The sequence below is a fragment of the Miniopterus schreibersii genome (assembly GCF_964146895.1).
Source record: "Miniopterus schreibersii genome assembly, chromosome: 13".
NCBI classification, from domain to species: domain Eukaryota; kingdom Metazoa; phylum Chordata; class Mammalia; order Chiroptera; family Miniopteridae; genus Miniopterus; species Miniopterus schreibersii.
This window is the reverse complement of record NC_138113.1, coordinates 16,873,437-16,896,703: the sequence shown is the minus strand read 5'-3', so window position 1 is coordinate 16,896,703 and position 23,267 is coordinate 16,873,437. Positions and strand designations below refer to the sequence as shown.

Genomic DNA, 23,267 nt, shown 5'->3' with positions numbered 1-23,267 from the left:
GAGCTGCTCCCAGAGCCTAGCCCGCAGTGAGAAATTTCACTGTGCAGAATCCTCCACCCGGTAACCAACAGCAACATGCTACAAAGACCTCTTGGTTTAGAAATATTCATAACCTGGATGTTTCCAGGTGATTTATTTAGAAACCTCCTTAGAAAAAGATATTAAAAAGTCAAGTGAAAGTAAAATTAATTTTCTGCAGTCCCAATTTTTTTCTAGAAAATAGATTTATTTAAGTGAATTTATAGGCAAGGCCATATTCATGAGGAAAAGCTAAGAAAGCTCCCTTTTAATTCCCCAAGTATGCTTTTCAAGATGCACCCTTGCCCCTTAAATGGGTGAGGTGGGGACTGGCACTGCCCCTCCCTCTGCCTCGACTGGCATCGCGAGTTGACCTTAGCACCTGTTCCTCTGCGGCCTCAGGCTTTCTCCACCTGCTGCTTCAGGCGGTCACTAAGCTGCCCTGCCAGGCCACACCTCGCCGCCACCCAGCCGGGCCTTCCCAGCACCGGGGCCCAGGCAGTGTAACTCAGTAAATATTCATAGATCTGAAGAGAGAATTCTTTTTTCTGCATTTTGCCCCTTAGTAGGAAAAAGTTCCCCAATCACTGGCAGACCCCTTGCGCCTGGGGCAGGTTACTGGGGTAGGGCTCGGCATTGTGATGAATGTGCTGGTTGGGGGACATTCAGAAACCTTTTGGGGGACACTTGGCGTAGGGAAGGCATCCTAGGGCATCCGGAGCACACAGCTGCTGTCGAGTGGCCAGTCTATGCAACAGGGATTACCGCCATGGCTGGGGGCCTGTCACTGTGCAATAGGTGTGGCAGGGAAGGACACAGCAGGCCAAGGCGAGGGAAGGCAGCTTACTGTGTAGCCAGCTCCCGTGCCCTGCGGGACACCACCAAACGGAAGGGGCCAGACAGGCAACATGCGGTGGGGCAATTCTAAAGCGCAGTGAATTCGCTTTACAGGCCGCAGGGGAACCCTGAGGAGGGGCCAGGTGGAAAGCCCTGGGCATCACAGACCATGGAGGCCGAAAAGAAGGTTTTGTGGACGCCTCCTAGGAGATGGGGAGGTGAATGCAAGTGGCCTTGGCAGCTCCTCCGAACTTGCCTGCTTTGCTTTGTTCTTGGCTGGTCTCGGGGCATCCCAATAAGGCTTTGGTCACAGTGCAGCTGAGCCTTGCCCACGTGGCCTGTGGGGAGGTGGCAAGGGTGCCAGAGTGCCACGGCAGAGCCTGGGAACCTCGAGAAGGAATCTATCTGGCCAGAAGGACTCATGGGTCCCTGAGCACAAATTCATAATCAGAGCCCAGCAGCCACTGCTGACAGAGGAAGCAGGCCTGGGAAAGGCTTCTACTCGGAGCCTGGAGTCAGACCTGAACTGGCTCTCGCTCAGCATAATTACCCCGGCTCTAAGTAGAGTTTGGTCAAAGACAATTTTCCAGAGCAACTTGTTACTAAAATTCTTAGTTGTCGTAAATGTTCAGAGTCCCTTGAAAGCCAAAACAATTCATTAACTTCCCTTGGAAATAGAAAAGTTCCGCGTTGGGACTCCTTCCTTGTCACCTCTCAGCTGCCCGGATTGGTCCAAAGGCAGCTGAGCACTTCCAAGGAAGTTTCGAGATCGTGGATTCCATGCTGCAGAGGAGGAAAGAGAGAGGGAGGAATACAGGCACAGAGTGGGTGGAGCTGAAAAGGTGGGGTCTGGAGGAGGGAAGAGAGGAAACAACTGAGGGTAAAGTAGCTGGTGCCTCAGGCGAAGAGAGAGACAGGAGGAAACAGGCCAGGAGCCGCTCTGAAACTAAGCACTAAAGATGAGCCAGCGGACCAGCTTCGTGGCCCTGCAGCGTGACCTTGGCCAGCCCCTTAACCTCTCTGAGTCCCACTGTCCTCATTTGGAAAACGGAATACAAATGAGGACATAATCAGCTATGAAGATATATTCATCCGTAGCGGATTCCGTCATGATTGTCATTCAAGACCAATCCCTCTCGAAGTATGGAAGAATGGTTTTGAAGGGCACATTTATTTGGCCACATAAATTTTGTGTGTATTGAACGACATGGCGAGTGTAAAGCTGCAGAACAGTTCGTGACACTGTGGGACTTCATGACTGATGCCCGTGATTGATTTTACTCTTGCCACCAGAATTTCCCTAGGCCTCCAGAGCCTAGGGGTGCAAACGAAGTCATATGAACAACAATTACTCAGTGGTGGTGGCCTGTCCTCGCTGGCATAGTGCAGGACCAAGTTTTTTTGGGGGGGGTGTCTCTGAGGGATGTCCCAGATCTGCCATGAACAAGCCCGTGGTCCTGCCAGAACAGTCTTGGCTGCCCAGGTGGACAACTCCCGAGGCTGCCATGGCTTCCCCACTATTTTGTTTCCAGAGCCCTTGGCTAACTGTCCAGGGTTAGCACGACGCTGGAATGAAAGGGTTGATTTTTCCACTTTAGGAGAATGCCCCCCTCTGTGGGGAGAAACGGGCATGTGGGTGTTCCAGGTTTTCATTTAGGTCATAGGAGCTGGAAAGATCCCCTGAGTTTCCACACAGCAGTAGTGTCCCAGTTCAAAGAGAGTATTCTCTTAGGAGAAATCCAAATTACACTGCTACTTTGCCCTTCAGAAAACTTCATCTGCTCATTTATTTTGCTTGGTGTGTATCTTAGACAGTTATTACCACAGTGGTTTATAAACTTCGACTTGCTCCTGTTCCCTCTTTGGCTTTAAAATGCCACACAACCCCCCTATTGAGAGGGGAAAGAAACTCCCTTTCACTCTGATGGCAGGGAGAACTTGTCGAGTATTAAGATAACTGGAAAAAAAAATCAATATCATAATATCAAGATGCAGGTTTACCAATGCCTTGGGGATGTCAGACCAACAATTAAAATGATTTTGGGTCTTGTTTTGGTGTTTACACAGTTTCCATGGCTTCCAGGCCCTCCCGGTTTCTGTGCCCCGGGCAGTCATGTAAAGGCTCTTTGTCGAGAACCCGGATTTCAATTTGCCATTAACCTGAATACACCCTGCTCACCTCAATGAAGTGTGAAAGGAGAGGAGTCACAGAAAGGAGCTATTCAGCTGGAATTGTGTTTTTTATAAGAAAGTCTCCGCTGCCAAGCCCAGGATAGCATTTGCTTACTTGGGCAGCTTGTTTGCTACAGGCTCAGTTTGTGTTAGAGGGATGGCAGGAATAAAGTTAAGCTCAGTATTTTTCAATTACAGGATATTAAAAAAAAATTTAAAAAAAGAGCAAAGCCTGCATTGAAATCGTCGTCTTTCAACCTTATTTGTTTTCTCTGTGGACGGTTATCAAAAATAGTACATTTATCCTCAGTCAGTAAAAACAGAAGCAGATCCCAGAATCGGCACCCAGGCCTCCCTGACAGACTTCACAGTTTCCAGCGTCTAATGGTCTATAAACAAGGAACATCTTGTAGCCATTGAGGCCAAGAGAACTGAAGGGGAGTCAGAGAGACAGTCACTGGTTTTCTTGGGTAAAGCTTCTAAGTAGAAGAGAGGAAGACTATCAGCCTGCAGTTGGTTTTCCACACTCAGGCACTTACGGATGTGCATCTGTCAGCATTCAGGACGACGCGATGCTTCAAGGAATTTTAGAAGGTTCCTCATGGCAAGGTGATCAGACAGAAGCATGTGGTTGTTGGTGGCCCCGCGGAAGGAAGCAGCGTCGTGGGGTCCGTCCTTGCTGGGGGAGCCTCACTTGGTTCCCTCTGCAGGGCTGTTCAACAGTTTCCAGAGGACGCTCATTCTGGGGGAGAGTCGCTCGAGAGGCCTCGCTGATTGTCCCGCTCCCGGGCCTTGGAGTTCACGACCTGCTCCAGTTTCCGTCCAAAAATTCTCCCTTTGCTTGAGCTACTGTGAATTGAGTTTCTGTTACTTGCAACCAAGAAAACTTTAACCAACACAACCTTCCATGGCCTGGCCCCTGCCTCTCTCCAGCTTCATCCCTGACACCTCTGCCTCAAGTTTCAAGCTGTCATTCTGTGTGTCACCTGTTTCATCCTCTTTGCCTTTGCTCCCATCATCCCCTCTGCTGGGACGCCTTTTCCATCTTTCTTCATCTGGCTAAAGCAGACAGAAGCCAGCCCAAGGTTGCCTGTCACTGTCACATGATAGTCAGATGTTATCTGTTTGTGCGTTTCTCTCCCACCCTGGCCTCTAAGCTCCTGGGGCAGGGACTGGGTCTTACTCATCTCTGCACCCCAGGGCCTACCTCAGTGCCTGGCACATGATAAGTGCTTAAAGCATGTTTATCAAGTGGAACTCATGAAGGTAAACAGAAATTGAAATTGTTGCCCAGCCAGTGTGGCTCACTGGTTGAGCGTCGACCCAGGAACCAAGAGGTCACCATTTTGATTCCCGGTCAGGGCAAGTGCCTGGGTTGGGGGCTCGACCCCCAGCAGGGGGCACGCAGTAGGCAGTGGATCGATGATGTTTCTCTCTCATCATTGATGTTTCTATCTTTCCCTCTCCCTTCCTCTTTCTCAAAATAAATATATAAATAAAAATCAATAAAAACATTTAAAAAAAAGAAATTGGAATTGTTATTTCTGTAGGAAAAACAAGAGCAGAAGGTAAGGAACAAAGTTACCTTGTGGTTAGATACTCGAAGAAGATTCTGTTTCTAGAAAACAGTGGTTGTAATGTAGTGCAGTGTGGTGTAGTGCACTGAGAGTGGTGCAGTGTGGACGGAATCAGATCCTCTCCCTCTTCCCATCACATCCTGCTTCCCTCTTCCTGAAGCGTCTGCCTCCCATCCTGCCAGTGCCACTGTATTTGGGGTTGCCGCTGTCAGATGACTTAGACACAGGCCTAGACTTAGCTCTCATTCCCTGTATTAAGTGTTCCTGAGGACATGTATGGATTGTGTCCCCTAATGAGAAGGGGCTAAAAAGGTCACTGGAAGATAGGTGGGTGAAGATTCTGTTTCCAGAGAGCCTATGTCTGTCTGAGCAGGTCAGGGAGGGCTCCGGAGAGGAGGTGGCAATTGGACTGAGACTTGAAGGGTGAATAGGAGTTTAACAAGAGGATGAAGGAGCTACAGGGACTACAAACTATAGATTAAAATCACCCATCACAAGTGAGGGCAGGATGGCTGTCCAGAGGGTCAGGAGTGATGGAGGGACATGCAGTTTGCACTGGACATTTAATAGACTGCACATTTAATAGATACTGAAAATACACTTTGCAGAATTACACATATATTTTAAGCTGTCAAGCTTACTAGAGAACCCCCTCTGCAGCCACTGGTTATTTCATATACCACCACTTAAAGAAGCAAAGTGGTTGAGTAGATTGACCCTGGATTCGGATTGCCTCTGTTTAATTCCCGGATCTGCCTCTACCAGCTCTATGACCTTGGGCAAGTTGCTTGACGTCTCCATGCCTCAGGTGCATGATCTGTAAAATGCAAATAATAATGGTACCTCTCCCAGCAAATCATAGGGACAAGCGACTGGATACATGTGCAGCCCTGAGAACAATGTCCAGCGTGCAGCGAACACTCACTGTTAGGCACCCCTGGGATTTGATTTCTCAGGAGGCTATTGGCAATCGCCCTTCATGCACTTTGTACATGATCCCATATTAATTACGCGATCTTAATTGTTCATTTGTGTGTGGTTTTCCACTGAACTGTGAACCCCTCAAAGGCATTACTTGAATAAATGTCTTTTTCCAAAGTAATTGAATTTAGGCTTTCAAGCATATTTCCTACTTGATACATTTATGTCTTGGTAATCTAAGAGGAGAACTTCTCTTAAGATTGTGACTGGAAAATAATATTATTATTTGGGAACTCCTCTTTGAGGCTGCAAATCCTTGGGTACAGAAGCATTGTTCGTCTTCATAAACCCATGCCAGGCCCCCAAGACTGCTGCTGGCAGACCTGCTTCATGCAGCTTTTGTCCTGTTCAAAGGGGCTTAAAGAGCCCAACGAAACAAATATCTGAACCCTGTCAGTGTGGCTGCAAATTTTTAGCAGAGCCTTGTTGCAAAACTCTTAGCAAAGAAACTTTTTTCACAGAGCCCTAACTCCTGGGAGGTGAGACCGTGAGTGGGGTTCGGACCTTATACGCGCCCGGAGCAGCGGGACCCATTGATGAGCTTTTCTGCTTGTTTCGGTTGCCCGGGAGGGGGGCAGGGCATGAAGAGCTTCTCTGCTGAGACCACAGGATGAGAGTCGCCTTAGGAGATTGGCCCCAAGTGTGCAGGACCCAGAGAGCTCTGCAAAGGCTGGACCAGAGCCCACGAGTGTGCAGAACCAGGTGTGTGTGTAGGGTAAGGATGGGGGAGAGGAGAGGGCGTACAAACCCAAAAGAAGGCAGTTGGATGAGTCAGTAGATTGGAAGACAGGAGACCTGCATTCTGGTCCTGTCCCTTCGTATCTGCACAACCTTCTTCGGGCCTGGGTTCCCTTTTTGCCATTGGAGGGCTTGACATGAATTGTCTCTCAGGTCCTGCTTGCAGTGTAAGATTTCAGTGCCTCCCCGGCAGTGTTGGGCATAGTTCAGGTTGAGCAAGGTGGCATTTATACCCAGGCCTCCCATGTCACCCATCACCACTAGGACCTTTATCTCCAAACTGCTCTGTGCCAGCGGCCCTGCCTCAGCCACCCCAGCCTTCCCACCCGAGCTAGCTGCTCCCGTAACCCTTTCTCGCCCTCACTTACCTGAACCCTGGTTGCTGCCACTTTCTGAGTGGAGGCTTCCTGTGCTCTCTCCCCCTGGATTTCAGGCCTGGAATGGGATCAGCCTGCTCTTCGCCCCCAGGGCTCTTCCAAGCTCCCTTTCTTCCTCCCTCAAAGCACCCCTTTCCCTTGAAGGTCTGGCCTCAGCCCTCCATTCTTGTCACTGCCGCCTTCTCCCAACCTTCCAGTCACCTTCTCCCATTCACTGAACACACCAGAGCCTGGCTCCCTCTTTCCTTCCGCAGCCTGACTCCCGTCACCGTCTTGGTGAACATCCACCCTGACAATTCTGATGACACCGTGGCCTCTGAGCACCTCGGCCACCTCATTTCTGATGATGCTTCCTCCACACGCAAACATTTACTGACAACACAGACCACAGGCCCATCTGAGGAGGTTCCATTTATCTTCAAAATTATAATTTCTGTAACTAGGGTGACTATATAATTTATTTCCTAGACTAGGACAATTTTGTGAATGACAGAGGATACCAAAGTAATTAAAAGTATATTATTTGGGGGAATATTTACTTATTGATGACAAATGGATTTTGTTTTTTGTTTGTAATATATCTTTATTGATTTCAGACAGAGAAAGAGAGAGGGAGAGAGACAGATAGAAACATCAGCGATGAGAGAGTCATTGATCCGCTGCCTCCTGCACGCCCCCCACTGAGGATCAAGCCCACAACCCCGGCCTGTGCCCTGACCGGGAATCGAACCCCGATCACCTGGATCCTAGGTCGATGCTCAACTGCTGAGCCACGCCCAGCTGGGCAACAAATGGTTTTTATACAAGGTCCCTATAAAATAATTATACTCAAAACTATTTTTCAAAAGAAAATTTTTCTTAAAAAATTAAATTACTTGTGTGTGTACATTGAAGTGATATTGGGGGGGGACTCCTTTATATCAATTATCTACACATTTAAAAATATAGGCAGAGTAATTGTTCTTAGTACTTATTTAAGCTCTTTAGTTTCTTAGCAGAATCTCTCAGTAAAGGTGTGTCACTGGTATCTTTACAAAGCATTTCCTTTTTGAAAATAGTTTCCATATTTTGAAGTTTTTGAACATATTTGTTTGCAATTGCCTTTAAAGTTAAATTTATGGTTAATAAATTTGAAATTGCTGACACATTTAATGGATTCTTTTCTGTAGCCCACATTTTCAATTGATGATATATTCTCTCTCCAGGTACTGAGAGATTTGGTAAACTTTATGCAAATTCTGATAAATGGATGATAACTTTAATTCAAAATGTTTTACGTAAGTCTTTTGTCCCAGGTATTTACACAGGTACTACCTTTTGCCTCCATTCAGAGTAGCATTCTTCAACACACATTTTCACAAAACATAACTTTCCAATGTCATCTCTAATTGTGATTCTTCTGGGGGTTCCCAGGTTGCATTTCAGTCTGCAAGGATTCTAACATGCAGCGAAGGCTGAGAGCCTCTGTGCCAGTTCAATGCACCAGTTTTAAGCCGGTTCAACTTGGTTCTCCAGGGCCGTTTCCCAACTGGTCCTATAGCTAGTGGTTGCGGTGGCGGAGCAGTTTCTCTGCACCCCGTGGGTGTGTCGCCGCCTTGGGCCGGGAGTGAGTGCACAGCAAGTGCACTGGGGAAGGAGGAGAGCAGAGGGTGGCCCTGATACAGATCCTGTGACCGCTACCCACGACACACAGTGATCACAGGTATCCCTTGAAATATTTAATTAAGCAACTCCCACGTTGTCAGGACAAAAATAAAACTTGTTGAGGGTTACAGAGTTCTAATGACAAGTAAAAAATAAAAAATAAAAAGCTTTGGCTGAGCCTGTCATAAGTGCTGTACTCTATCCTGAATAGTTATTTTGAAAACAACTGTCAAAATGTGGAACCCTCAGCACCCTCAAAAGGATGCATCATTTAGGCTCATTCTGCAAATTTATGACCATCTTCCTAGCTCCAGGTTTAGAAGTATGGAAAAGCCACACTGGCAAAGAACGGTAGTGACACAGCATTTCTCCGGCCCACGCGCCTCGCTGCCCTGCGCAGGCCCGAGGCCCTGGGCGTTGTCCCGGGTCGCTCAGGAAGGCGGCGCCTGCCCGCTCCGAAGTCAGTTCCGAGGCCGGGAGTTGAACTCGGCGCAAATGTTCTGGATGACCTTGGGGACCGATTTGTAGAGGTGGTCGAACTCATCCACGAAGAAGGCATGGTCCTTGGCTGGGTGAGAGGCGATGATTTCCAGCTCGTCCTGTGCAGCCCAGGCGATGCCTATTGCGTAGGTGATCACTCCTGTGGGGACAAAGTTTCGGTGAAGCAGACGTGCCCAAGAAAAGGGGCTGCTAATGAATCCCTGCCTTCTGTTGCTCTGCTGGCTGTTGTGCTGGAACGCAGCTAAGTCCAAAACCAGAAATGTGCCCAAAGCATGAGCATCTGCTATGTGCCTACAGTAACTAAGTAGGTATGGTTGATACCTCGCAGGAGTTTCTAGTCTTTTGAGGAAATAAACCAGACAGAATGCAGTAAATGCATGAGCAGAATTTCATATCCACGAGCAGCAGAGGGGATGATATTTTGGGACAGGTGAAATTTTGGTGCCATGCAGATCATACCACATAGCACCAGCCTGCTCTACCTGTGTGTAGAGCCAAACAAAATGTCAGAGAGCCTTAAATGCATCAAAACACAGTCCAAGATCTTTTTAACTAAGACAGTGGCATTGAATGACTTTAGGCTCACTGGAGGGTTACTTTACAAACCATAAACCCCAAGCTCATTCCCAGTGTGGGAACACTGCACCAGGACCTAGAGAGAGAGGCACCCAGCATCTGCTCTGTCACCGCCATGAAGAAAGGGTTTAAAAACAAGAGAAAGGCCAACAGTGTTGAGTGCTGCAGGAGGTCACGTAGGATGAAAACCAATAAGTGCTCACTGGATTTAGGAAAAAACAAAAATCAGACATGAGTAGCCTGGAGACAGCAGTTTCAGAGGAGTAGATGCCAAAGAAACCAAGTGAATTGCCATGAGCTGAGAGTGAAAAGGGACAGCACATAGAGCTCATCCTTTCCAGAGGTGTGGCCGGAAAGGGGAGGAGGCAGTGGGAGCTGGAGCAGAACGTGGGGTCAAAGAAAGTTGTTTTATTGTTTAGAAAGGGAGAGACTAGAGGATGTCTAGATGCAAATGGGAAAGAAGATAGTGAGATTAAAGGGCTTGGACTACAACAGGGAGCAAGATGCCCCAGGGAGCAGAGGACAGAGTCAGAGAGAGGAGTCTATTCTCAATGGGAAATCAGGGAGACTGCCTGGTGTGTGGTTCTTGATTTGCGTTGGGGGCAGCTGGTCAGCAGGTACTTGGCCTTACCCTACAAACGCCTATTCCCACGCTGCCTCCAGGCTGGCCAGAGTGGGGTGAGCAAGATGCCATGAACCAGAGGGCAGAACCCAGGCACCTGTCCCCCAGCCACCCACAGAAGCCCATGTCACCATCCCCAGGGGCTCCTGGGTGCCCTGTCCTGCTGATTGCAGAGCCTTCCACACCTCACATGGTTTTGGTCTAAGCTGCTTTTCAACTGTGGCTCATTAAACTGCATTTAAGCTGCCAGACCCTCTCCTTACCTCTCCAGTGTCTTCTCTGAATGTTGTCTACATTGGGAACAGGCAGCTTTGGGCTTTAAGATGCTGGCAAGTGACAGAGAAACAGCTTTGCAGCAGAAGGGGCCTGGCTTAGCCTGACTAAGGCCTCATTTCTGCTCAAAGACGAAAAGGCTGCCCCCCATAAAGATAACGTAAACGGTGTTAAAAATGTAGTTTTTCAGATTCTTGAGCCCACCCTTGTAGAGAGCCTTGTACTGGCAATTCTGACAGATGTTCGCCCAGCCTTGGCTCGGACATCCCAGGGACACGGTGCCTGCTGCCTCCATGTAATTTGTATCTATTGGTCTGAGTTCTTTAGAGCTGCCCAGAGTCAGGTGGCCCCGATGGCTCCTAGGACATCTCTCTCAGTATGCACTTCTGATGAGGAGTTGTCCAAGGACACCCTCTGGTTGAGGCCCGAAGGAGAGACATCTAGAAAAATAAGTGAGAGTGGAGCTGAACGGGGGCTGGGGACAGATGTCTGGAGGAAGCAGGGGAGCCCTGGACTTTAGTCAAGAGCTGGGCCCCTTGGCCCTGCCCACTCACTTTGGAACTTTGGACAGGCTGCTTCTGAGCCTTCAACCATCTTCACGATGCTGACATGAGCCCAAGGGACACTGTGAGTGCTGGCCGTCTACCATCCTGCCATATGAGCACGCCCCCGGCCCCGCAGGGGTAAATCACGGGAAGACTCTGCCCAAACCCGGCGTCTGGTGACTTGGTTTCCAGTCAGAACGGCTGGTTCATCTTAAGGCCTGTTTGCTTAGCTTTACCCCTCCTTGTTTCTGGAAGGATTAAAAGCAGCCTTAAGAAATGCCGAAAATTCCTGCAGACTAACCCAAATTAAGAAGGAGAAAGAAAACAGGGGATGTAAACAACCCCGCGCCGCCTGAATCTTGCTCACTAGTCCCCGCTGTGGGTCTCTGGTGTTCGCTGACCGCTCCGTTTACTTTTATTGTCATTATTACTATTATTGCTGTCACTTGGGGTGTTTTTCTTCTCCAGGCTGTTTGTATGTTTATGATATTTTACGACACTTTTCAAAACGGCGATTATGCACAGATTCTGTGAAAGAGGCATTGGGTGTGACTGATTTTCTAAACATTTACAACGACATATTTTTCATGGTTTTAAAGTTTCGTTGGCCGCTTGCAAATTTTTATATGGAAATATCTCTAAATATTTTGAATAGACATTTCTTTGAGGCCTCCCCCAAACAGCCAACATCTGGTTAGCAGTTACTTACAGAAACAGCACTTTTCTTTTAAAGCATTAGTTTTCTGCAAACTCCTTCTTCATGTGCCACACCCTCCTGCGCAGTGACCCGGGGCGTGGGATTAAAAAGACGGTCCCTCCCTCGGCCCGCCGGGCCACTCAGCGGCCGGCCGGCAGCGGGCAGCTTACCCTTGCGGTGGGCGGCCGTGGCGGGAACCCGGACGTCATCGTAGGACCTGCCGTCGGTGATGAGGACCATCAGCTTCCTCTTGTTGGGCTTGGACTCCTTGAAGAGCTGCTCCAGGGCGAAGTTGATGGCGGCTCCCGTGCTGGTTCCCCCGCTCCAGTAGCCCACCCTCTTGATGGCACTGAGGACGTCAGGCTTGGTGCTGTAGGCGTCAAACCCAAACTCCAGCCGCTGCTCGTAGGTGTACTGCACGGCCCCGACGCGCGTGTCCGTGTCCGAGATCTCGAACTCTCTGCTCACGTTGGCCACAAACTGGAGGACCGTGCGGAAGTTGCCGGTCCCCACGCTGCTGGAGCCGTCGATGACAAAGCCGATGTCGGCCGAGTTGAGGCAGGTCTTGCTGCAGGCCAGGCGCTCGGTGTCGCAGACCCGCTTCACCAGGGGCTGCACGCTCTTGGGGAGGCTGAGCCAGCTGGGCACACTGAGCGCGTAGAAGCCGTTCGTTCTGCACACGGCCTGGAAGACAGGGCGGGGGGCGCCCGCCAGGTCAGGGGTTCAAGCCCCCAGCCTGCCACGATTCCCGGCACCAGCAGGGCCGGGGAGAAGCTAACAGTTCTCTACACTAGTTAGCTCTCCTAAAGCTCTCTCTCCCTCTGGGTTTGCCCAGTTTGGCACTCACTGGGGGGGACCCCTAGGGGGATCTCTGAACCCCCCCCCCTCAGCCCGGCTCTGCAGTGGCTTCACAGTGCCCAGCTATTTAAGTCTCTGCAGATTTGCCAGCTCATTTGTGCTGGCGGCCGGCCATGAGATTGGCACTGGTGGGCACCAGCGCCTGGGGGGTTACAGAGCGCTTCGTTCTGACTGGGAAATCAAGGCACACCCGAGAAGCAGCTACAGAAATGGCCCCAGAGCAGCCCTGCACCCAGCGAGAAGGGGTCCCCCATGTGTCAGCTGTTGCAGTCCATGCTCTTGGAGAGACTCTGTCATTTAGCCCCACCCTCATCCTGCAAATTGGAATTATAACTTCTCTGTCCTAAAGGGACAAACCCAGGGCCAGCAGGGGAGGGACATCCCCGAGTCCCTGAGACCGGACGGTAAATCTCTCTGCCTTGAAAACCCAGTCACTGTCCTCCAGACAACCCTGCCTCCAGGCAAATGAGTATTTATTTACTTGTGCCCAAGCTTGTTCCAGAAAAACTGTGACGCAGCTGTGAATGAACAGGGAGCCACCCGGTGGTGACGGGCCCGTGTTCCTAGAGGGGGCATGTCCTCTTCTGCTCCCTCTCCAGGGGTCACGGAGAATCACAGACCTGATGTCGCCAGATGAACTCGGATAATTAAACATTTATGTTAAAACCAGGAAGGATTTAAAAGTGTCTTAGGAAATACTTTGAATCGGTTTATAAGAGCCTAAGTGGGGTTCGCAGAACTTTCGTGGACTAGGTGACCCCTGAGCGGAGCGCGGAGGCTGAGCTGAATTCCAGCCGGTGGGTGGAGAGGAGGGGCCTGCACCGGGCGGCCTGGCGGGAGAGAGTGCGGCGCTGGGCGCGGACAGGAGACCCGCGGCTGGTGCACGGGCCTGTGTGTGGGCGTCATGGCAGACGGCCGGGAGCAGAGTCTGAAAACAGCCTCCCTGGCCTGGCTCAATGCCCCCTTTCCTTGGTTATCAGAGGGGTTAATCTGCAGTGTGTGCGTGTGCACATGCGTGAGCTAGTGTATGGCGCCCGTGTGCACGGCCCTGAGAAGGCTGGATGGGCTGCTTGGCTGGGGTGAGGGCCCTGGCTGGGGAGGGAGGCAGGGGCCTGGGACAGCCCCTTGATGAGACCCTGGAGACGCTGCTCTTTCAGTGCTGTGCTTCAGTTCAGTTTTCTTTGCGGGGTAATTCCAGGTTTCCGATGTCCTGGTCCCTCAGGGGGGCCCTCCCGCCTCGCAGTGAGCTTAACGCCCGCTTGACCATTTGACGGGACAAGAAACAGCTTTGCCACGTGCAGGGAATGCTGACAGCGGTGGGTCTCCGGGCAGCTACGCACCTTGTTCGCAAAGTTGGGCTCTGCCACGAACTGCTTCTCGTTTTCAGCAGCACCCTCAACGGTGATGAAGAAAACGTTGATCCCGGACTCTCTGGCGAGCCTGGAGGCCTCCTCCACCTTGTCTGTTGGCCAGCCGTCCACCATCACCACGGCCACGTTGGGAGCACCGCCTCTGTTCCCATTGGCTTTGGAAAAGAAGTTCTTGGTCACGAAGGAGATGGCCCGGCCTGGAGGAAGAAGAAAACTCATGCTTGGTGCCACTATGCCCATTATAATCATAGGAAGAGATCATAGGAGCATAAAAACACTCTCATTCCCTCCCTCATTTGTTGCTTTGTTTACCACTGTCACTATTTTTAGGTGCACAGTGCAGGGGGTTATGCACATTCACAGTGTTGTGGAACCATCACCACCATCCATTTCTCTCCCCAGTTTCACTTGAAGCCTTTAGCTTCTAATTGTCTCATATTAAAAAACAACAACACAACAAACTGGAGGGGACCGGCAAGCAGGCAGGAAAGGCTTTCATGGGAACAAAGAAGTCCCACAGGTCCTGGGTACTGGGACCTCCCCTAAACTGGCCCCATCTTGTTTTTCAGAGCATGGGGTGGGAGGAGTTGACTGAATGAGAGGAGCCTCTGCTTGCCTCCTGCAGCTTGGGGTGAGGCTGGTGGTGCTCCAGGAGCTGCTGGATGTGGAGGACTGTGTTCCGGGTTCAGTGACACCTTTTGTCCAGTTCCATGCCAGGGGTACAGGTGTGGCTTGTCAGGGAAGCACTGCACCCACTGAGAGCCGAGGCACTGTGTTTTAGCCCCAGCTATGTTGCCTACTGGCTGTGTGGCCCTAGGTAGGTCCCTCCCTGTCTCTGTGCCTAGATTTCCATGACAATAAACCGCCTCAGCTGAGAGATATAAGGAAGCCTCCAGCATGCCTTTCCCAAGCACATGTTTTGTACTGTCAAGGGCCTCAGGAAAGTGTTGGAGTCAATTGGGGTGACTGTCCCAGTTTTCCAGGACTTTCCCAGTTTCAGCACTGAAAGGCCCATATGCTCCTGGGCAAACTGGGATGACTGGTAACCCTCAAGTCAGCACAGCTGTGCATAGTAAGGTGGGGCCCTTAACCTGGGTTCTGTGGATCCCTAGGGCACTGGGGGTGTGTATCCATAAATCCTCTGATGTTTTGCAATGTTTCGTTTGTATAAGTATCTATTTGGGTAGAAGGGTCATAGCTTTCAGGTGATTCTCAAAGGGGTCTTCAATCTAAATAAAAGTTAAGAACTACTTTCTCAAGACTTTAGGATTAACGTCATTACACTCAGTGCTCCTCTGGTTTTGGCCAGCATCCTGGCTCCACTGGCCAGTATGATCTCACCTGTCAAATGAAAAGATCAATATGTGCAGTTGCTGGACAAATGTCTTGGAGATCCCATGTGAGCTGGCTGCGTAGAGCAGAGTTGCTGAGGGAAAACCTTGGCTGCTGAGAAATGCCTTCATAACTAAAGCATAGTCTCCCTCAAGGACCAAGGGCGTCTGGCCTAAGGTTAGGTGCCTGTAGGCAGAGCACAGGGAGCCATAAGATCACCTTGACCTTACCCAACCTTAGATCCGCACCCATGGTCAATGAGTGCTCAACACACATTCCATCCACCTTCCAGAATGTCTTGAAAACAGAGGCTAGAAACCTGAAAATGACAGTTTTGAGTCTCTTGCAGCCACAGTTCTGGGTTTGTTTTCGCGTCGTGGATTGATGCACACACACGAGAGTTAGACGATGAAACTGAGGCAGAGACTGTTCTTTCCATTCTGTTCTTTCTTCTGACGAGCATCTGTAGGGTCTGACTGCCCTGGGATAGTGTTAGCGGAGGTGCCTGTGATGATCCCAGCTTTGCTGGTGTTGAGGGGGCGAGGCTGGTGTGTGAGCGGAGCAGGCAGGGCGTGGTTTGGGAGCTGGCAGAGGTATCGGGAGCTTCCCGATCGTCGTGGCTTCCTGGCTGAAGCAGATTCCTGAAGAGACTGTGGTGGCAGAATTGAGAAAGGGGCTCCTGGTCTTGGAGCCCTGGGTCTGCAGGAAGCGTTTAGAAGCCACCTTTGGAAGCTGGAGCTTGTTTCCCTGTGTGTGTTTCATGCCAAGTGACTACAGCTCACTTCTTCATTTCCTTGGACTTCAAGGGTAGGAACGTTCCCTGGGAAGTGGACAATCAGCCCTCCCTGTGCCCCAAAGCCAGACCACCGTTTATAAGTCAGTACATCGGCATGGGCTCCTTGGCAGCCCTGAAGCTCAGTTAGTGTAAAAACGGTTTCCTGGTGCCCAGTCACTCCCGGGGTAACTTAATAAAATGCAGTTTCTGGGCCTGCCTGGCTGAGGACTCCTGCGGCTCCCCCTCCCTCAAGGCTCAGACGTCACAGGGGCCTGAGAACACGTCTCTCCTGGCACAGTCATCACTTAACAGGAACAGATGAGGACAAGATCCCCAAGTGAAGCTTCCTGAATGTGGACAGCGGAGGCCGGTAGACCAGTCGGGACAGTCACAAAGCAGCCCTGCTTGTCCTGAAGGAAGCAGGCATGCTGGAGCTCTCGGCTTATGTGTGATAATGATTCTTGCCCCCGAACCTGTGATAATACTTGGGAAAAGATACGGGTGTCGTGTAGATCATTTCTCGGTGGATTAGTATTATTCTTCCCTCCTATTTATAATGCTAGAAGACAATCACGTAGGATGAGAGCCACGGGAGCCGGAGAGAACGAACCCTGATCACATACCTACGTTAGACAGCCCTCCTCTCTGGGTGATTTTCTCTATGGCTGTCTTCAGATCTTGGGAATTCATGTGAGTCTTGAGGTTAAATTGGGTAGCAGGGTTGTCTCTGAAGAGTCAGAACAAGAAATAAAAATTAGGTGGGCAGTTATTACCTTTGGAGGAGTGTAGACATCATAGTCGATTCTTTTATATACGCACAGAATGGAAGCTGCCTCGATAAAATCCCCCGCTGTGGACAGAAGTTAACGGTGAGATGGGAGGGCTGAGCTCCTCCCCAGTGTGTGCGAAGGAAATGGGGCTGGTTCAGGCTTCAGAAGGCGTGGGGTCTAGTTTTGACTGTCATTTCCTAGCTATGTGACCTTGAGAAGCCATTCAGCTCCTCTGGGCCTCAGTTTCTTCATCTAGATAAAAACAGAGATCGTCACAGTCATACTGCTGAAGCGCAGACTGTTGTCAAGTGGGATTTTGCAAATGTCAGGATGTTCCCAGGCTGCCCCAAGGCCCCCTCTCTAGAAAGGAACGTCTCAGCTGTTAGCCACCCCCTGGGTCACCCCTGCCCTGCATCTTAGCGGTGGTGCCAAGCAAAAGCCATCCCTCCGGCTTTCTCATGTGGTAGCTCCTGGCACTGGGTGAGACTATTCAAACCTCCCTGAGAAAGTCAACGTCTGCTTTGTCGAAGCCTGGCACAGATGAGCCGGAGAAGAGCTGGAGCAAGTCAAGCGGAGGGACAGTGATGATTCCTCTCCAGAGAGGAGCCTCCTTGGGAAACTGTCAACAGGCCTGGGAGCAGCTGAGCGGAGCAGAGGGTGCGAGGGGCCCCTCACGAGCAGGTGGGGGCACGCAGGGCGGGGTGAGGCGCTGTCAGGCGCACGGGAGCCCACCCCCGGGAGGAAGCACGATGCGCAGGAAAAGCCCATCCCGTGAAGCCGGGGCACTCAGCCATCCGCGGGGCTCCTGGGACTGTGGCTCCTAAGGGCACACGGGCCCGGGGCTGCAGAAGGGCCTGCACTTGCCTCAGTGCTCTGATGCTGCCGCCTTGAACTTCTTAATAACGTTTGAATAAGAGTCCCTGCAAACTATGTGGCTGTCCCCGCTGCAGGTTGCTAAGCCCCCAGGGAGGGGGCGAAGGAGACTTTTCAAAGCAGCCTTTCCACAAACACCAAAAGTGGGTCCAGGAGGGAAAGGTCGAGGCAGTTCCAGGTTGGAATTCGCAGGGCCCAGCCTCTCCGGCAGCTCCTGTCTCTCTCCCATCCTCTCTGTTCTCAGGTCCGGACCTTCATCTCCTCCCGGAGCTGTGCCCTGGCTTCCTGCCTGGTATCCCTGTGCCCAGAGTGGCCCTGCCGCGGGCGCTTTATCCAGCGGCCTCCAGGGCCTGGCAGAGGCGGGCGAACCAGAATGAGAGGGACGCCTCTTCTAAAGGGCCCAATTTTGTATTTGTAATTTTATGGTATTTCCCTTAAAGGAACCCCCAGATTGCATAAGTTTCGGGGTCCTTCAAGTCTGGATCTTCCCTTAGTAGCCAAAGAATACAACCTTTTTCAAAAAGGCCAAAAAGGAAAAAGTTGAAGCCAAAAATAATAATATCAGCTACAAAATAAGAAAAGGCAAAATTGATATTGACCATGACATATATCTAATTGTCTACCAAATAACACTATACTTCTTTAGCTGTAAAAACTTTAGCTCATAAAATTTTAATTACATTTGAAAATGCTTTTTGGGCTATATTTTCTCACTTTGTAAGATTTCCTGAGTGTGTCTGATGATTGTGAAGAAATCATAGCTAATCATAAATTGTGTTGCTCATAGAAAAATAATTTAAAAAGCAAAAAATATAAAATTTTCTTTAGAAAGTTTTTACAGAGAAAAGATATTTAAATGTGGAACCTAGTGACCTAGGCACACCTGTGGTGTTCCCCCTGTGTGGAAGTTGTCTTAATATTGATCACTTTGTAGAGCACTTGTTGATTGCCTGTCTCTTTGCTGTACTACATAAACAGTGGAGCCTCTGTTATTTGTGATAATTATGTTCTATAAAGTCACTGTGAACATCAAATTAGCAAATGCTGAGCCATTGCTCCCAGGGGAAATACAGGGTTAGGTTCCTGTGGGCCTCAGGTTACAACATTTGCTTCAATAGATCAATACATAAACTTGATTGATGTATGTTTCTGTTTGAAGAAACCTAATTTAATATGTTTCTTACAAAGAATTAATTATATGCAATATTTCTGTATAATAAAACACCAGCTGAGGAGGGTTTAACATTTTCCTGACCTGGGTAATGCTTACGTAAATATCTTTGGCTTTCAGCCTCACAGAGCTACCCACTGTGCTTTTTTAAAAATCAGCTGTCATTTCATGAATTTATAAGTTCAGCCACTTTTTCATAACTTCAACATGTACTATAGATGTTACTTTAGCACTTTCCAGAGCAGACTCACATACAGTTGAGCAAATTTCCTTTCTTTTTCTAAATATATTGAATCATTTTTTTTTTTTTAACTTAATTTTTAATTTTTATTTCAGAGAGAGGAAGGGAGAGGGAGAGATAGAAACATCAGTGATGAGAGTCATTGATCTGCAGTGTCCTGCACCCCCCTCCCCCAGCCCCCACCGAGATTTAGCCCTCAGCCTGGGCATGTGCCCTGACCGGGAATCAAACTGTGGCCTCCTGGTCCATAGGTTGATGCCAACCACTGAGCCACACCGGCCGGGCTCACTGGTTTTTTTACCATTGAACTCACATCCAACAGCTCTGTAACTCACGCTTAAAGGAAACCTATCTAACGTGTGTGTTTTCTCCGTAAGCATATCACAACCTTCTTGCACTTAAACCCTAGACTGCCTAACACCACTACACTTGGGGGCTATTTTATATATTTAGTTTTTTAAATTGAGATATAATTGATAAATAACATTGTATTCCTTTTAGGTGTACAACATAATGATTGATTCATGCATATATTGTGAAACGATTACCAGAATAAATTTAGTGAACACCCATCACCATACATAGTTACATTTTTTTTCTTGGGATGAAAACTTTTAAGATGTCTTAGCAACTTGTAAGTATATAGTACAGTATTGTTAACAATAGTCACCAGGCTGTACATGACACCCCCAGGACTTATTTTATAACTGGAAGTTTCTACCTTTGACCACCTTCACCCTGATGATTGTAAAGAAATCACAGCTAATCATAAATTGTGTTGCTCATGTCATTGGGGACCATTTTAAATAGAGAAATGACCAACATAAAAGCACAAAAATGCCAAAACTGTGGCATTAAACAGGCTGTAGAAAGAACAGTTGTTTACGGTATGAACTGCAACAAGAAAGACAAGAATGGCCTTGTCTGACCTCGGCTGGAACGTGTGTGTTGAGGGACTCAAAAACTGCCCCCCCGTTCATGTCTAGCAATGACTGGGAAAGTGCCATGAGTAATTGATTTTAGAGTTACAAGTACATTTTAGGGAGTAGCTATTTTTGCAAATATGGAATCTGTGAATTATGAAGATCGACTATAAGCTCCTTGAGCACAGGCACAGTGTCTCCCATCCCAGTGCTCACCCTGCAGGGGTAACAGATAATTGCGGAAGAACCCAGTGAGGGAAGAGCTCAGTGTCCTCCCCACTCTCGGATCACCCCGGGTGGAGTTGAACACTCTGCCTTGAACTCCGCAGGGCCCACACTCTCCCTCTATGACATCACTGAGGTAGGTGAATCCATCTTCAGAGGCAGACACATGAGCTATTCACATCCCCAGTGAATAGATGCTTTTAATTTTACTTAATGTTATTTCTTTAAAAAAATACTGCCTCCCCTAGATGGCGAAGTCCCGAAGAACAGGATCTCTATCACATTTATTTATTTAGTTTTATTGGATTGAAAGGTTGGGTCAGAGGACCTCTGAAACTCTTTCCAGTTGCTAAAATTACGCTCAGGCGCAAAACCACGGCTCATCCCCCAAGGGACCCAGAGGCGAGTGGGACCAAACCAGCTGGGTGAAGTTCACCTCGCTCCCCCTGCAAATCGCGCAGTGCTTAGTGCGTGGGAAACACTCAATGAATCCTTGTTAAGCTGCAATGTGATTAAATCACAGGCGTGAATGGTCTTTCACCTGCAGCCGGGCCGCCCTGGGCACCGAGCGCACGGTGCGTGTGGCCTTTTTCAGGATATATGGGCTGGTGGCCTGACGCCCTGCCCCAGCCTGGCTACTTTTCAGAGGCGGGGACTTTGAAAAGCTCCAGGAGGTAAGCCGCTACGTTTTTATGTAAATAACCTTTTAACTTGTGCTTTTATTACGAGATCTTAATAAAGGAAAACACTTGTTTTCTTAGCAATATCAAAGCTCTCTTTTGAAAATGAGAGAAAAAAATGAAACGTTTGTAGCTCAAAGAGAAGCTATAAAGTTGTTTTATGTTGGGAAGAGGCATTAGGGCTCGTGAGGAGGAGCCACTGTGGAGATCTGGAGTTTGGCTGTGCCTATTATTTGTGGAATAGAAAATGATTCCCCTGAAGTGTTCGACAAGAGAAACCACCCAGAGGAAATGGGCACAGGTGATTCCTAGGAAGGCTTGGGGGCCTGAGGGTAGGGAATTGGGGCTGCTCCTTGGCGTTTCCAGACCTCCCTGACGATCAGCCTCACCTGGGGCATTGATTCATCTCCATAGGTTACTAGGCCTCCTTCTGGAAGAAGCTCAGTTCACTTGGTCTGGATTGGGGTTTGGGAATTTTTTCTTAAAGAAGGGACCCAGGTGAATCTATCCTCAGGTAGGTTGGGAAGGCCTGGAGTCTAGAGGAGTCTGGAAGCCCCTTTCAGTCCCAAGGCTCCCGTTTGGTTCAAGGCCCAGAGTCTACTGGTTTGCCCCAGAAGACGTTCAGTCACATGAAATGAGCTTCTCAAATGAATTTTTGTGCCAGTAGAGACATATTAACTAATCATAGTCCCTGTGGCAAGAACCTTTCAAAATGGTTTCCTTCAAGAAGACATCAACTTAAGGTTACAATGAAATAACCTAATTGTATTTAACTTACTCTTTTAATTTTCTTAATGGCTAAAATGTGGTGATTTAGGGACTTAAGTCACGGAGATGAACAGTGCTTATGAAGTCAGGAAGATGCGCTAGGGTGACCCTGGTTTCCCGGGGACACGCCGGCAGCTGCAGCTTGGGTGGCAGCCCTGTCCCTTGAGGGCAGTACTGGCTGAGAATGAAAACTGTGCTGCGCCAAGCTCTCAGAGCGCCGGGCAGGATGGCCAGCCCACTGGCCCCTTTTGGAAAGACACTGGCCTTCCTCACGTTTCCTAGGATCAGAGGTGCAGAGCAGGGACTTATAAGCAAATTTAGTTTTTAGATGAGAGTTTTTTTTATAATTAGTAACAATAATTCCACCCATCCACCAAAAAGTGGAAAATTAACCTGCATGCCTCCTGCTGGAGGGGAGGCGGTCGTGCCGTCTGCCGGCCTCAGAGGACCTCGGGCTCCCGGGTCTGGTCTGTAACCATGTCACGGGGCTTGGTATGTCCTGGGACAGGGAATGTCCTAGCAGCAGAGCTTCCCGAACTCATCCGATCACCTGGGGATCTTGCTAAAATATAGATTCTGATTCTGTTGATCGAGTGAGGGCTGAGATCTGCCTTTCTAACAACCTCCCTGATGATATCGTGGGTCGCGCTTTGAGTAGCAGTGTCTTAGGAGACGCTGTATGAATCAAGAAAATCAGCAGTGGAGCTGCCGGTGAGAAGGGGAAGGTGAATAAGTCTAGAGGGAGGAAGGGGAAGGCTGAGAAAAGGCAGGGGTGGAGCTCCTGGGGCCCTCGAGGCTGGTAACCTGGGGGAGACAGGAGGGCCAGGGGCCTGGGGTTCCCCGGAGGACAGCACAGGCCTGAGGAAACGTTTGTGCCTTCACTCTGGGCTTGCACAGTAGAATCATGTGGGGAGAGCTGAAAATTAATGATGCCACCCTCAGGAATCCCGATTTAATTGATCTGAGGTTTGGTCTGGGCATTGGGAGTTTTCAGAAGCTCCCCAAGCGGTTCTGATGTGCACTGGGGTGACCATCTGCTTCTGTGTGGATGTAGAGATCTAGGGAGAATGATCCCGGGGGGCCGGGGTAAGCCCTGTGCACGAGCAGAGGGAGCCCAAGGGGAGCCGCTGCGTGGAAGGGGAGGACGTCATGTCAGGCCTTGTGGCATTTGTCCCTCTGGGAGGGCTGCACGGGGGGAGGGGATGGAAAAGGATATGATTTTTGTGCGAATTATATCCACAGCTCACTCAGCCTTGCGACTGTGTCCCTGTGGCTTGTGGCTCAAGGGCTCGCCTGCCATCTCAGAGAGGAGAGAAGTGGCATGTGAGATGTTGATGTGAACCCTCACTTTCTACTCTAACTAAAATAATAAAATGGATTGGGGAGTCACTGGGTGCTCAGCTGAGTGATGGGCTCCTCCCCTTCCCGCCCAGTCTCCGCATGGCCTGGTGAGCTTTCCAGGACCAGTGCAAAGGCCTAAGGTTGTCTGGAGAAAAGAGAGTTAACGTGAAGCACCAAGTTGTCTAGGCATCTTGCTTACCTGTGGGAGCCCAGCCTGCAGCCCGTCACACAAATGCTCTAACGGTCAAGGCTGACAGAGGTCGGCCTTGATCTACAGATGAAGCAACTGACCGGGGAGGTGAAGGCCTAGCTCGAGGCCACACCGCGCAGCTAAGACTTGAACCCAGAGGTCCTACCTCCCAAGTAAATATTCTCTCCACCA

General features: G+C 49.6%; 1 protein-coding gene across 2 annotated transcripts in view; it reads right to left on the bottom strand.

The window, feature by feature from the left end:
• Nucleotides 1-7,225: 7,225 nt before the first annotated feature.
• VIT (vitrin) overlaps nucleotides 7,226-23,267 on the bottom strand; it is a 76,346-nt gene continuing 60,304 nt past the window's right edge. Inside the window, exons 12-15 of one of the 2 annotated variants that reach the window (XM_081156635.1) lie at nucleotides 16,517-16,620; nucleotides 13,757-13,983; nucleotides 11,729-12,242; nucleotides 7,226-8,984 (exon numbers count right to left, since the gene is read on the bottom strand). In XM_081156635.1, the coding sequence (XP_081012761.1) occupies nucleotides 8,806-8,984; nucleotides 11,729-12,242; nucleotides 13,757-13,983; nucleotides 16,517-16,620 (1,024 nt within the window). In that variant the 3' untranslated portion in view covers nucleotides 7,226-8,805. The remainder of the gene's footprint in view (nucleotides 8,985-11,728; nucleotides 12,243-13,756; nucleotides 13,984-16,516; nucleotides 16,621-23,267) is intronic. The other variant, XM_081156634.1, reaches the window with a different exon arrangement.